The 13,560-nt window shown below is 52.7% G+C and overlaps 1 protein-coding gene across 6 annotated transcripts in view; it reads right to left on the bottom strand.

Moving 5' to 3' along the window:
• Positions 1 to 76: 76 nt before the first annotated feature.
• Hdac7 (histone deacetylase 7) overlaps positions 77 to 13,560 on the bottom strand; it is a 39,340-nt gene continuing 25,856 nt past the window's right edge. For 4 of the 6 annotated variants that reach the window (XM_085831810.1, XM_021182709.3, XM_029469668.2 and 1 more), the window contains 13 exons: positions 10,052 to 10,185; positions 9,799 to 9,919; positions 9,454 to 9,503; positions 8,048 to 8,155; positions 7,124 to 7,179; positions 6,920 to 7,007; positions 5,597 to 5,716; positions 5,313 to 5,410; positions 4,200 to 4,318; positions 3,441 to 3,574; positions 3,089 to 3,173; positions 1,318 to 1,453; positions 200 to 1,131 (listed from right to left, as the gene is read on the bottom strand). In XM_085831810.1, coding sequence (XP_085687936.1) covers positions 1,086 to 1,131; positions 1,318 to 1,453; positions 3,089 to 3,173; positions 3,441 to 3,574; positions 4,200 to 4,318; positions 5,313 to 5,410; positions 5,597 to 5,716; positions 6,920 to 7,007; positions 7,124 to 7,179; positions 8,048 to 8,155; positions 9,454 to 9,503; positions 9,799 to 9,919; positions 10,052 to 10,185 — 1,295 coding nt within the window. In that variant the 3' untranslated portion in view covers positions 200 to 1,085. Of the gene's footprint in view, positions 1,132 to 1,317; positions 1,454 to 3,088; positions 3,174 to 3,440; positions 3,575 to 4,199; positions 4,319 to 5,312; positions 5,411 to 5,596; positions 5,717 to 6,919; positions 7,008 to 7,123; positions 7,180 to 8,047; positions 8,156 to 9,453; positions 9,504 to 9,798; positions 9,920 to 10,051; positions 10,186 to 13,560 lie in introns of all 6 variants that reach the window. The other 2 variants (XM_029469672.2, XM_029469671.2) reach the window with 2 other exon arrangements.

Below are 13,560 nucleotides of genomic sequence, written 5' to 3'. Positions count from 1 at the left end.
TGTCCCACCAACATCCAGGAGGCGTTCTCCCAAGGACTTTAAAGCAAATAAAACATATATTGTTCAGAAGTTTGGTTTTTTTTTTTTCACTTTTTTTTCTTTCTTACAAAAACATGCATACATAGACAAGGTATGGTGGGGTTGTGGGAAGACACACACACACATATACCCTCTTGCACGCACTCACACACACACACACACACACACAAATACTCTTTCTTGGTCCCAGACCTAAACCTCAAAAGCCTCGAAGACTTCTGGGGTGGCCTCCCCTCCCCCATGTCTGTCTACTCTCCCATCTTGCTCCCCTCAGCCAAGCTAGTCCTATGTGGGGCAGCAGCCAGAGCTGAGGGGTGGGAGGGACCCCAGAAACAGAAGGCTCATACTGGGGACAGTGACCAGGCATCCCTGGGATTGTGTTGTGCTTTTGAAGGGAGATGAAGGTTTGGCACCGTTGGGTTAGGACTGAGACACAGGACTCAGAGAGCACCTGTCTGCTGCACCGGGGCACTGAGATGGTCCACATAGGGTGGCCTCTGGCGAGACAGTGACTGATGGGAGACTTGCAGGTGACTACTACTCACAGGGAGAGAGCAGCTCAGAATGGCTCTCAGAGCCCAGAGCTACCAGAAAGGCATTTGAGGGAACAGAGAGGAAACTCCCCTGTGCTCAGGAATAGGGGACCCTTGGCTCCTCCAGCTCCTCGCCCTTCAGAACCTGAGAAAGGCCACCCTGGCCGAGGCCAAGTTAAGAATAGTGGTTATGGATGGGCCCAGTTGAGCCAGTCCCCCTCTGTGCAGTCCTAAGGGCGGGATGGAGACCACAGCTAGGGGCGTGGACACCAGAAGGCCTAGTCTGTTCTGGAAGAGCCCAGCTGTGCCCTAGTGCCCAACCTGCTTCCTCCCAGAGTCCTCCCTGGTCCCCTACCCAGATCCCATGGTCTTCTCAAGTTCCTTGGGATAGCCGTCAGGGTAGGCTGTGCTCTGGACCTGACTACCTGCCCAGAGGACCTCTGAAGACCCAGGACCAGGGCTGACATCAGAGACGAGGAGAGCCACGTCCGAAGGGCGATCTCTTCTGAAACCCTAGAGGTTCATGGGTTCTTCCTCTTCCACCAGCCGCTCCGAGGGCCTGGGAATGGGACAAGGGCGGGGTGTAGGAGGGCCACGAGACGTAGGCATGCCTTGGTGGGGTTACCCTCATAGTCAGGCTTTAAAGGCCTGAGAGATTAGCTGCATGAGGGTCTGAGGTCTTCAACATGGGAGGATCTGAGGAGATTCGAAGGCCCTGGGCTTGGAGCTAGGGATCTGGTGTTACCTGTCTTCAGCCAGGATGCCCACAGAAAGGGATGCCAGTGCGGTCACGGCTTCCACTTCTGCATCAGCTCCTGGCACTCTGGGTAGCCAGGAGTCTGGACAGGAGGCCAAGCGCTGCATGCAGCCCCAGTATTTCCCTAGGACGAGAAGCTGGGTCAACTGGGGAAGACAAGCTGAGTTATAGCTTGTCTAGATATAGCTCAAATAATACCACAGCTGGGGACGCGGGCCCAGAGCCCAAGGATAGTGGCCATATCATCAGCTTGGAGGCCAGCCTCCCCTCCTGCCCTCTCAGCAAAACACCTCTCCCAACTCACCCCTTCCCTATACCCCTGGGCAACAGGGCAGATTCAATATGGCTCTGAGGCCATCTCCACAGATAACTAAGCCCCTTTGGCATCCTCCTTGGCTAAAGTTCCACTCTCGTGGGCTGGAGAGATAGATGAGCAGTTAAGAGCGCTGGTTGCTCTTCCAGAGGACCTGGATTTGACTCTCTGTGTCTACTTAGTAGGTCACCACCATGTCAAACTTTGGTTCCAGTGATCTGACGCCCTCTTCTGGCCAATAGGGGTATGGCACACACATGGCGCAAAATAATTTAAAAAACAATGGTATAGTAGCACACAGGTTTAATCCCAGCACTCGGGAGGCTGAGGGAGTTGGATCACTAAGTTCAGGGCCATGATCTACAGAGTGAGTTCCAGGACAGCCAGGGCTACAGAGAAAGACCCTGTCTCCAAAAATCCCAAACATACATACTAAAAGGTGTGTGGATCCCAAAGGCCAGGAGAGTCACTTGTGCCTACATCTTGGCTTATGTCAAGGTTTTCTCCTAGGCTGGTGCCTTAGCTTCCTAGAGCACAGGGTCCTTATGCAGCCTATCCCTAGGAGCCAGCATGCTAATAAATGCCTGCAATCCCAGCAGGCAGAGATGAGATAGGAGGATCACAAGCCAGAAGGCAGCCTGCGCTACATAGTGAGACCCAGTATCAAATGAAACCAAACAACTAAAGAGCTAGGTGGAGCTGGAGCCCAGCAGTAAATACCTAGGGACCCCGGTTCAATCCCCGGGACCAAAGATGGGGGGAGGGGGTAGTAGGTAAGAAAACCAAGGCACACAGAAGGGGCAAGCATCCCCACAGCTGCTCAGCGCAGCCACCTCTGGTCCATGGGACACTCATCATCCTGCTGTTTTGACAGAATGATAAACGTGCAGAACCTGGCCCAGCTCAGTGCAGAACCTGGCCCATAGGCGGTTCCACGGTCGGCTCCATCTGTGGCTTTCTGTCTGGTTCCCCAGCCAAGCCCTGAATATGAAGAATGTACTTTGCCACTGTATCCCAGCAGAGACTCTGGGCCGTCACAGAAAGTAACTCAGAGCAGTGTTGAACTAGCTCCCACCTCGTTGAAGCTGAATCTATAACATGTTTTCATAATGTGGGCTCTTTGAAGTGGTTATATTCTGAGAGCCAGGCAGGCCCTTCCCATAGCTTTCCAGTCCCTGACCCAAGACTATACAGCCAGAGATGGAAGGCCAGTCCTTGTCATAGGAAGCCACTGTTTTGTTCAGCGGGAGGGCTGGGTTACCCAATCATGGGGCTGTGCCCACCATTACTCCTGAGGTGGTGGTACCTGGGCATCCTGTTCCAGACTGTCAGTGTTCATCAGACCTGGCTGGCACTGGAATCTCTGAGACCCTGGTCCCCAGGATGGTGGACCCTTGAGGCTCTCCCAAGTTTGGACCTGGCCAAGTGCCCCAGGGGGAAACTCACTGTGCACCCTGACCACAGCTTCCAGCGAGCGGATGGCACTGAGGTTGGGTTTCTGCTTCCAGCTTTCTTCTGAAAGGGGGTCCACCTACAGAAACATTCCATCAGGCACCCCACACTCAGCTTGCACAAACAGGCAAGAGCTGTTGTTGGCTAGCTCTGTGACATCAGAAGACGCTGGCCCTAGACCTGACCTGGGAACGGTCCCACTGTGCCACCTACCAAACACTACCAAAAGAGGATGGTGCCATCCCTACCCCTTCCCATGTTGTCTACCCCGTTTGTCCCACAACCACGAGAGCCAGGCTCATCTGCACCGCTAAAATATAGCTAGCTGGGGGCCTGGGGGGCTTACCTTGTTGCCCAGAAGAGCAGCTACACAGGCCTCCGAGGCATCACAGATGGCCGTGAGGTCATGTCCGCCCTCTAAGGCCAACACCACGGCACCTCCTGCCAAGTTCATCAACTGCTGCGTCATGTACCCAAAACCTTGATGGTTGAGGTGAGAGAGAGTAGCGGGCTGAAGGAGAGGCAGACCCATTTCCTGCCTCTGCCATTTCCTCGTTTGCATCTTCCTTAATAGATAGTGTCTTAAAGACTAGACCCTAGTGCAAAACCTGTCCATATGCTTCCGACTAAGCTTTGAGAAGCTAAGGGTCTTATATACAAGGTCCCACAGCTAGTAGGTGGCAGGGCTGAGACTTGGATCACAACATCACTGCCAGCCCAAGTCTCTCTCACTGGGCCACAACTACCTCTTTGTCTCCAGGCCCTGGGACGTAGTGAACTGCACCGACAGATCTGTTCTGAGAACACCAGTCTTCTAACTTTCTCCCTCCAAAGCTCAGTCTGGAAACATGGCTTCTACAACTGGGCTTCCTTCTGGCAGACCTATGTCTCCAGGGGTCTGACCTATGAGATTTGGCCTGATCGTGAGAAGCAGGTCTGTGCTGTGAGGCTGTGCTAACCTGCAGGCCTAATCCAGGCCTTACACATAGCCCTAGATCATAGCCACTGCCATCTGCCCCTTTCATCTTGGCAGTGTGTCCCTGTCCCTACACGGCCTGGCTCTTAGCCCCACAACTCCCCCCCACCCCAGCTGAGGCCTCCTTACATTTGGCAGAAACATGGTAGCCACCCAGCGGGGCTGGGTGACCCTCCGCAGCATCAAACCCAGCGGACACCAGGACCAGGTCTGGAGCAAACTCTCGGGCAATGGGCATCACCACTATCCTGAAGTTGCAAGGAGAGGCGTCATCAACCCCGCCCAACACACGGTGCAGGCCAGCCCAGGCTAGCTCCTCCTGCCAACTTCGCTGAGGACACCAGCCCGTAGGACACCAATGGGATTCGTGGTCTGATCTCCTTCACTCTGGCTGTGGCTCTGGTACCCCAGCCTTGAACTCAGCCACACAGAGAATTTAATGAGCAAGAGGCAAAATGGAGGCAGAGATATCAAGGACAGGACAGAGAAGTGTGGGGTGCAAGCACGGTGTGTGCTTCACACAGCAGGCTACTCGGGACTCACTCTGGTCACTCAGCCCTGGGGAATGAAACACCCAGTACTTTGGAGGAAACCGAACACATTCTATGTAGAACTGGCCGCCTGAGAGCACACAAGGGTGACTAGACCCTCTGGTCCTGGGCCTGCCAAACTCCATCCTTCTTCTTCCTCCCCCTGCCTGCCCCTGTCCAACGCTGGTGTCCATTTAGGCATTTAAGCCTAGCACCGATTCCAGGAAGTTCTACTCAGGGGCTCCTACAGAGTCAATGTTCATGAAAGAACCTCCAGGAAAGGACTTACAGATCTAATTCTAGGGTTCCATTTTCCTAAACAGATGTGGGGGACCTGGGGTGAAGGAGACAGGGGCTCCTTACAAGAGCCCAAAGCTCCTTCCAGGGCAGTTTGTAAAGTGAACCCATCCCTCCATGAGGGCATCAATTAAGGACGCCAAGTTCCTCTCTCTCTTCCACGTTATAGACTAGCTGGCTGGAAACTCAGAGATCTGCCTGCCTATGCCTCCCTTGGATTAAAGGCATGTACCACCATGTTTGGCTGTGTCCCATTTTTTTTTTTTTTAAATTAAATTGGAGCTGGCCTACAATGTCTAGTGACCAAATGGGAACAGGCTGACAACCCAACTCATCACTTCCAACCTAGGGCAGTGGGAATGGGAGGGGAGGTAGTCTTGCCGGCCTGGCTTCCTTTGGACCCCAGAGGACTTACCTGAAAGCAGCCAGGTACTCAGGATCCCCCATGGGTGGATCCAAGCCCCCAGCCCAAGCCACATTGACATTGAAGCCCTCGCCACTGCCAGTTCCCACCTGGAAAACAGGATGCAAGGAAGACGTGAGGAGGGCAGAGTCCCGAACTCATCTGACTTCTTCACTTCCAGATGGGGAAGCTGAGGCTCAGAAAGGATAAGCTGTTTGCTCAGGATCACACAGGACAGGGGCAGAGAGCCGGGGAGAGTCAACGGACCGGAAGACGCTGCTCCAGCACACACTCACCTCATCCACGGCCCCACTGCCTGGGAAGAAGTTGCCGTCGTCATGGCGATGAAGGGAAATGTAGAGCACACTGGGGTCCTGGTAGAAAGTCTGCTGTGTGCCGTTGCCATGGTGAACATCCTGTACGATACAGCGGGCAGTGGATAAGGGAAACGTCCAGAAGCGGAAAGATAAAGGACAGGACACAGCGGAAGGATTTCAAGGTCAGTAACCATGCCTAGCACTGCGACGCTAGACTAGCGGGGTCAGGAAACTACAGTTTCTAGGATCACATGACTTGAGTGGCCCCAAGTCATCTACTGTCTGGCAGTGATTCCCCATCTCTGCATGGAAAGATTCTTGCTGTCTTCTGACAGCGTCTGACTATGTAGGCTCGACTGGCCTGGGACTCATTATCTATACCAGAGTGGCCTGAGACCATGTGGACCAGAGTGATCTGGGACTCGCTATGTAGGCCAGGGTAGCCTTGAGTTCACAGAGACCCATCTGTCTCTGCCTCCCAAGTACTGGGACTAAAGGCTTGTGCCACCATCCCTGGCAAAGACATTCTTCTCTATATTGGGGTGTGTGTGTGTGTGTGTGTCTGTGTGTGTCTGTGTGTGTCTGTGTGTGATTATCTCTCTGTTGACACATTCTCCTCACTGTCTTGCACAGTCATGAGACAGTGTACACTGCCAGGGATATAAAGCTTAAAGAAACCCAGACCCAGTCTTCTGGGAAGTCCTGGGTGCTGTCTGCCCTCAACTCACAAGACTGCATATAGATTCAAATGTAGAAAACTCCCCCAGTGTCCTCGGTATCTACTTAGACATGTCCCTTTCACATCTGTCCATGCAGAGGAGACCCCAGCTTGGTAGTCAAAGGCATCCATTCCAGGGCTAGCTGACAAGGTCTCCCATCTCATGAGGTGAGTGACTAGTCACGGTAGTAATCTCTGTAGGTGCTTTCTTTGTCTGTGAAATGTGCTATATCAGGACTATAAATGGGCTACTGTCAGTATCTAGATGTGACTGATGATCTACTGATCTTGGATATTACTGTTATGGCTACTAATTCGGAGGGGAAACGGTTTGCTCTGCCAAATAGAAGCCTGTAAATGAAGTCCCATCCACCACAGAACTGTGCACTGTGCACACCAGCAGCTCCCACACACCAGCATTTTTTGGGCCTCCTGGAAGTTCTATGATACGGGTGCTGCATTCACCCAGATTTTAATAAGGTAGAGGCTAACGACAAGCTCAGATGTGCAGCCCCATCTTCCACGTCAGGCTCAGGGTTCTGCAGGTAGGCCTGGCTCTGATGACACCAGGAACCAGGACCTACCCAGTCAACAATGAGGATCTTGCTGGCTTTGCCGTGTTGCTGTAGTTGTCGGCAGGCGATGGCCACGGAGTTGAAGAAGCAGAAGCCCCTGGAGGGAGGAGAGAGGGTCCTGCCAGCCCATTCTCACACTTCCCCACCTACGGGAGGGCTTCGGAGGCCCGTTCCCACCTCATGCCACCTAGGGCCACCTCCCTAACGCCTTACATGGCTGTAGAATGATCTGCATGGTGTCCCGGGGGTCGCACCACAGCAAAGCCATTCTGAAAGGGGAGAAGCAGCAGGTATCGGTTCAGCAGGCTTCTCTCAGTCCACGCTTGCCTGAGCCTGTTTCTCCCGCCCAGCCGCTTTTTCCAAGGATTAAAAGGCACGAGCAACGAGCAACACAGTGCCCCGCTGAGATGTCCAGACATCTCCCTCCACACAGCTGCCATGGCTTATAGGCTGCACTTGAACACAGTCCCCCTTCCTGATAGGTCCTGGCTGTCACCACAGTGACACCTATTGACTACTAGTAAAATCCATGTGCCCAGCCCCGTGCTGAGTACTTCATAGACACTGCATTTGCTCCTCACAGCATCCCTAGAGCACAGAACATTATTATCATCCCCGACTGACAGATGAGAAAACAGAGCTGGGTGAATTAAACAACCCAAGTTACGTGGCTGCACACGGTAGGACTGGGATACTCAAATCAGGACAATTGCCAAGCGCTCTGTGATACTGATTGCACAGTGCCTGCCTTGAGCTGTGAGCTCTCAGACCACGGGACTGAGCGCTTCTGGGGAATCATCACAGGGGAACTGTTCTAGAACAATAAGCACAACGCCCGACTTAATAGGCAGGGTCCTATTCCTAAACGGCCTGTAGTATTCAAAAATGGCCACCATGCGCCTACAGCCACTAAATGATCTCGGATGGCCAGGACTGTCCAAAACCCTAATGCCCAGTGGCCTGATTATGTAAGTGACATGAACTTGGGGGTCAAGCCCCACCTTGGTTCCAGTCCCTTTTAAAACCCTGTGGCAGTATCCACACGGAATGAGAAGGCTAAAGGCTGGGATTTGGATTCACTGCCATCACCCTGGCACCAACTCTTGAGCTTATCAGCCTTCAATCCAAAGTCCCTACCTTCAGCTCTCGGGAAGCTACTTTGAAGGCAAGGTCGGTGACGCTGCCCGCAGCCCAGCGGGCTGCATTGGAGGAATGCAGCTCGTTCCAGATGGTGTCAGTATCGACCTGTGGGGACCAGGGTCAGGACTGCAGCATTCAGTGCCTTCCTTAGGAGCCAGGGCCCAGCGAGGCGGTACCCACCCCATGGCCAGGACCCCAGGGGCAGGGAGCTGGGCAGACAGAGCTGCCTCCCCAGTGCCCCACCGCCCAAAGGCAAGGCCTCCTGTGTCCCCCAGTCCCGGGAGGACTTCTTCCCAGTGTTAAGTCCCAGCACTAGCTCCTGTGTGGCCAGCACTCTGCCTCCCCAGTCAGGGGAGGGGGCATGGCGTTACCTGGGCGGGATTGGGGTTTGGGCCGGGAGGGGTTTTAAGCCCCAGCTGACTCTGCTCAGGCCCCGCGGGACGGTCGGAGCTGGAGGGGCCGTCTGCACCACTGTCTTCCACTCAGGGCCCCTAGCCCAGGCTGGGAGGCCCCCCAAACCCAGTCCCTGGGCCTCAAGGCTAGGGAGGGGCCGGGGGGCATGATGGGGAGATGGGAAGGGCGAGGCGGACCGAGAGAGGCCAGGAAGGCAGAAAGAGTCGCAAGAGGCTGGAGAGAGAGAGAGAAAGGACAGAAAGGGAGAGGAGGGAGGAGAGAACAGAAGCAACAACAGTTGGAAAAACCAGAAAGTGGCAAGAAATGGGGAGTTGTGAACAGGGCACTGGCTGGCTCCCCAACAGCCCCCTTGATAGCTCCCATTTGCCCTCCAGGACCCAGCCTCCACCTCATTGCCACAGGCCTTGCCTGGCACCATGACAGGAAGGCCAAGTCAGAGGCAGCAGAAAGATTCCCAGCAGGTGAGGAGGAGGAGGAGGCAGCGAGCAAAGCTGAAAAGCTGTGCCCTGGATAGGGACACAAACCTCGGTCCTAAACCTCTAAGTACATGGGATGTACCCTACAGCTCCACATGAGGTCTAGAGGTCAAGCAGGGCACACCTCAGGTTCCCGAGAGAGGTGCCCACTCCTGGGCAGGCAGAGCTGCCGACTCCTGGGAGCCAGTATGGAATGAATGGCCAATGCTTGCCCACTGGGGTCTAACGAAAGGGGAGTCTCAAGCCCCAGTGTGACCCTACCTTGAGCCTCACTGAATACCTACCAAATACCTTCTAAAACTGTGAGGCACTGGGCTCCGCACTCATGGGACACTCATGAGACTGGGATACACCTATCACAAAGAGCTTCTGGCTACAGGGGATGCCCTGCTTTACCCAGTCTGGCAAAACCACAAGTCACAGGTGGCAGAGGGGTGGAAGTAGGCCAAGAGACCCGAACGAAGGGCTGAAAGCCCTTGGCAATGCCTACTTGAGATCTCCAGGCATACTCACCCCAACCCCGCCACAGGGTAGCATCACAAATGTCCGCTGTGCCAGGAGTCCTGTGGGGAAAGGCCCAGGTCGTGTAAGGGACATGGATGCCCCAAGACAAGTAGATATGGAGGAGGAGGCAATGCAGGGAAATATGCAGGTGGAGGTGGACAGCGGGGAGAGGGGGTGGAGGGGGGCGGGGAGCACTATGGACGGACAGCAGGAGTGGGGGTGTGAGAGGATATGTCGCCAGGGCAGCAAGCTAGCATGGGAATATCCAGGAAGCTGGGTCAAGAGCACAGAAGTAGGTGAGATAGGCAAGCTTGAGATAACTTGGGCCAGATGTCATCTGTCTCCCTCCCCTACCTGTAAGCTTCCCGTTATCCAGTTTGAGGCGGCTGAGTGGGTTCGTGCCGTAGAGGAGCACGTGCCGTTCAGAGTGGACTGACTGCAGCTCCTCTAGCGAAGCCTTTCGGCCTCGGAGACACTGAGGAAGGACCCACAGAGCTCCTAAGTCTTGCTCCCTCACGCCTGTGCCATGCTCAGACCCCCCACTCTCCCATTCCTCGCTGGCCCTAAGGCCTCCCACCCCTTCTTTTGCATAGCCCCACCTCCTCACCTCACACTGGCTGCGGAGACCCCGTTCCTGCAGCCGGGACCAGATGCTCTGGATGCGGCCTGCATGCTCGGGATGCTTGCTGTTGTCTCCACAGGAACATTGGTGTTTCAGCATCACTGAGTCATAGACCAGCCCTGCAGGAAGCCAACGCCAGGGTTGAACGCCAGGGAGACCTCCATCGCGGAGACCCGCCCACAGCCAGGGAGCCAGGCATGCGCATGTCTGCATTCCCTCTCCAACCCGTCTGTGGAGATCCATGTTTCCCTATGCACAGGCCTGAAAGCTTCTGGGACCTCTTACTCCTCACAAGGCCCAACACGCCTCTTATGCCTTTGAAAGTTCATTCCCTAAACCCAGAGAGACTTAACATAGGACATCCTTGTAGTGGGTTGGCTTAATGCTGCTAGTATTCTAATGATAATCTGAGTCCTCCAAAACAGTTTGCCTCAAAGACAGTCCACGTGTAGGACACTGAGGGGCCCTGCCCCCAGTTAATTCTGATTGGTAAATAATAGCTGGGAGACATAGGTGGGGTTGAGCTTTTGTGAGCTTGGAGCGAGGAGATCACTAGGAAAGAGGCAAAAAGGAGCCGCCATGGAGGAGGAGGAGGAGGAGGAAGAGGAAGAAGAAGAGGAAGAAGAGGAAGAGGAGGAGGAGGAGGAAGAAGAAGAGGAAGAGGAGGAGGAGGAAGAAGAGGAGGAGGAGGAAGAAGAGGACGAGGAGGAAGAAGAAGAGGAAGAAGAAGAAGAAGAAGAAGAAGAAGAAGAAGAAGAAGAAGAAGAAGAAGAAGAAGAAGAAGAAGAAGAAGGGGTGAGGAAGAAGGAGGAGGAAGAGGAGGGGGAGGAGGAGGAGGAGGAGAGGAAGAGGAGGAAGAGAAGAAGGTGGTGCAGGAAGGAGATGGAGAGCTGCCTGCCATGGACTAAGGGACAAGAGAACATGTCCCAGAGGGCTGCCCAATTGGGTTAAGAGCAGCCAAGATGGGACATGGAAATTAGTTAAGTACTAACTTCTAACAACATGGAGGGTGGCAGTTTGCACAGCTATTGTGCTGACTAAGACATATGAAAATATAAAGGCTGTATGTGTGTCTTTTCATCCGGGAACATAAACAGTCAAAGGTGAGTAGAACCCCACCCCACCCCACCCCCACTCCCCGAGCTGGGATCGGTAACTGTTTATCACTACACATCTCCCTCTGGTCGCAAAGCCAGGGGCTGCCAACACAGAGGAAAAGCAATCCCTCGGAAACCTAAAAACTGGGAGACGGGTGCGTGGGTGGGTGGGTGCGTGGGCGCGTGGGTGGGTGGGTGCGCGGCGCGCGGGTGGGTGCGTGGGTGGGCGGGCGCGTGGGCGCGTGGGCGCGTGGGCGCGTGGGTGCGTGGAGAGGGAATCCCATGATCAGTCTCCCAACGGCACGTGGAAAACACCCATAAAATGATTTTACCTTGTAAACAATATGCAAATAGCATGAAGACTATTTGCATAGCATCAGCATTGTAGTAGGTATTAAACGCAAAAACAAGACATGATTTAAATATGTGGAAAGATCCTGTACTGGCTAGTTTTGTGTCAACTTGACACAGCTTGGAGTTATCACAGAGAAAGGAGCTTCAGTTGAGGAAATGCCTCCATGAGATCCAACTGTAAGGCATTTTCTCAATTAGTGATCAAGGGGGAAAGGCCCCTTGTGGGTGGGACCATCCCTGGGCTGGTAGTCTTGGGTTCTATAAGAGAGCAGGCTGAGCAAGCCAGGAGAAGCAAGCCAGTAAAGAACATCCCTCCATGGCCTCTGCATCAGCTCCTGCTTCCTGACCTGTTTGAGTTCCAGTCCTGACTTCCTTTGGTGATGAACAGCAGTATGGAAGTGTAAGCTGAATAAACCCTTTCCTCCCCAATTTGCTTCTTGGTCATGATGTTTGTGCAGGAATAGAAACCCTGACTAAGACAGATACGCATATATTTAATGCAAGCACGGTGCTGTTTTACATGAAGGACTTGAGCATCTATGGTTTTGGTAGGTTTACAAGGTGGTGTTGAGGACCCAGAATCAACCCTTTAGGGTACTCAGGAACTGTAGTTCAGTCTGCCCCAAGGGAAGCCTATAGAAGCTAACCTTATACACACACATTGCTGCTGGAAGGATCCGTGTCTATAAAGCTCATCTCAGAGACTTTCAAAATGCTCACATTGTTTGTCCCAGGGATGCTACTCCTTAAGAGTGACCCTGGAGAGAGAATCCCAGACCAAAGAAACAACTTAAAGACCAAGTGTGGAGGCGCACACCTTTGATCCCAGCACTAGGGAGGTAGGGGAGGGTGGATCACAGGCTTGTGAGCTTCAGGCCCGGCCAGGACTTCACAATGAGAGTCAATCTCAAAAACAAATGAAGAAAATTAAACTGAAGCCTGGATGAACCATGCCTTGGAATCCAGCCTTGGATCCCAGCACTCTGGAGGCAGAGGCAGGCAGAACTCTTGAGTTGAAGCCAAGCCTGGTGGTCTACTGAGGGAGTTCCAGGATAGCCAGGACTACATAGAAAAGGCCTGACTTGTTAAACCAAAACAAACAAACAAACAAAAAACCCCCAAACCCAACAACAACAACAACAAAAACAAAGAGAAAGAAATTAAAATTAAAGATGGGGCTGGTGAGATGGCTCAGTGGGTAAGAGCACCCGACTGCTCTTCCGAAGGTCCAGAGTTCAAATCCCAGCAACCACATGGTGGCTCACAACCATCCGTAACGAGATCTGGCGCCCTCTTCTGGAGTGTCTGAAGACAGCTACAGTGTACTTACATATAATAAATAAATAAATCTTAAAAAAATTAAATTAAATTAAAGATGTTTAAACTCCCAAGTAATAATAAATAAAGTTAACACTGAGCGAGGCATGGTGATTTATACCTGTAATTCTCGCACTTGGGCATCTATGAGAAAAACAGCTACAAGTTCAAAGCTAACCTGGGAGGGACAGCCTGTCTCCAAAAGCTAAACTTAAGAGAAAAAAAAAAGATAAAATACAAGATTCTCAGTTTTAAGGGTTCAAGATGTGCTGTCGGATAAGCCAGAGTACAGAGCTGGTAGCAGCAGCGTGGAGACAGAACAGCTGACCAGAATCCAAGCAGGATTCTAAGTCCAGTTCCTAGCACTAAAATAAATAAATAAATAAATAAATAAATAAATAATAAATCAAGCAGGGTGCAAAATATAGCTTCATGTTTGTGACATTAGGCAGGTACGATGACTAACTAAAACCCAGAATGAAGTACAGCAGAGTCTAGGACACTAAGATACTTGGTGATTTTTCTTACTCTCTCTCTCTCTCTCTTTTTTTTTTTTTTTTTTGTTTGTTTGGTTTGGTTTTTCAAGACAGGGTTTCTCTGTGTAGCCCTGGCTGTCCTGGAACTCACTCTGTAAAACAGGCTGGCCTCGAACTCAGAAACCCACCTCCCAAGTGCTGGATTTTCTTATTCTTATATTTTCCCAGTGTTTGAAATACTTTTGAGCTC

Source organism: Mus caroli, unplaced genomic scaffold, assembly GCF_978045245.1.
Source record: "Mus caroli unplaced genomic scaffold, Mus_caroli_1 scaffold_16, whole genome shotgun sequence".
NCBI classification, from domain to species: Eukaryota; Metazoa; Chordata; class Mammalia; order Rodentia; family Muridae; genus Mus; species Mus caroli.
The sequence above is the reverse complement of the archived record's forward strand: the minus strand, read 5'-3'. Positions and strand labels throughout refer to the sequence as shown.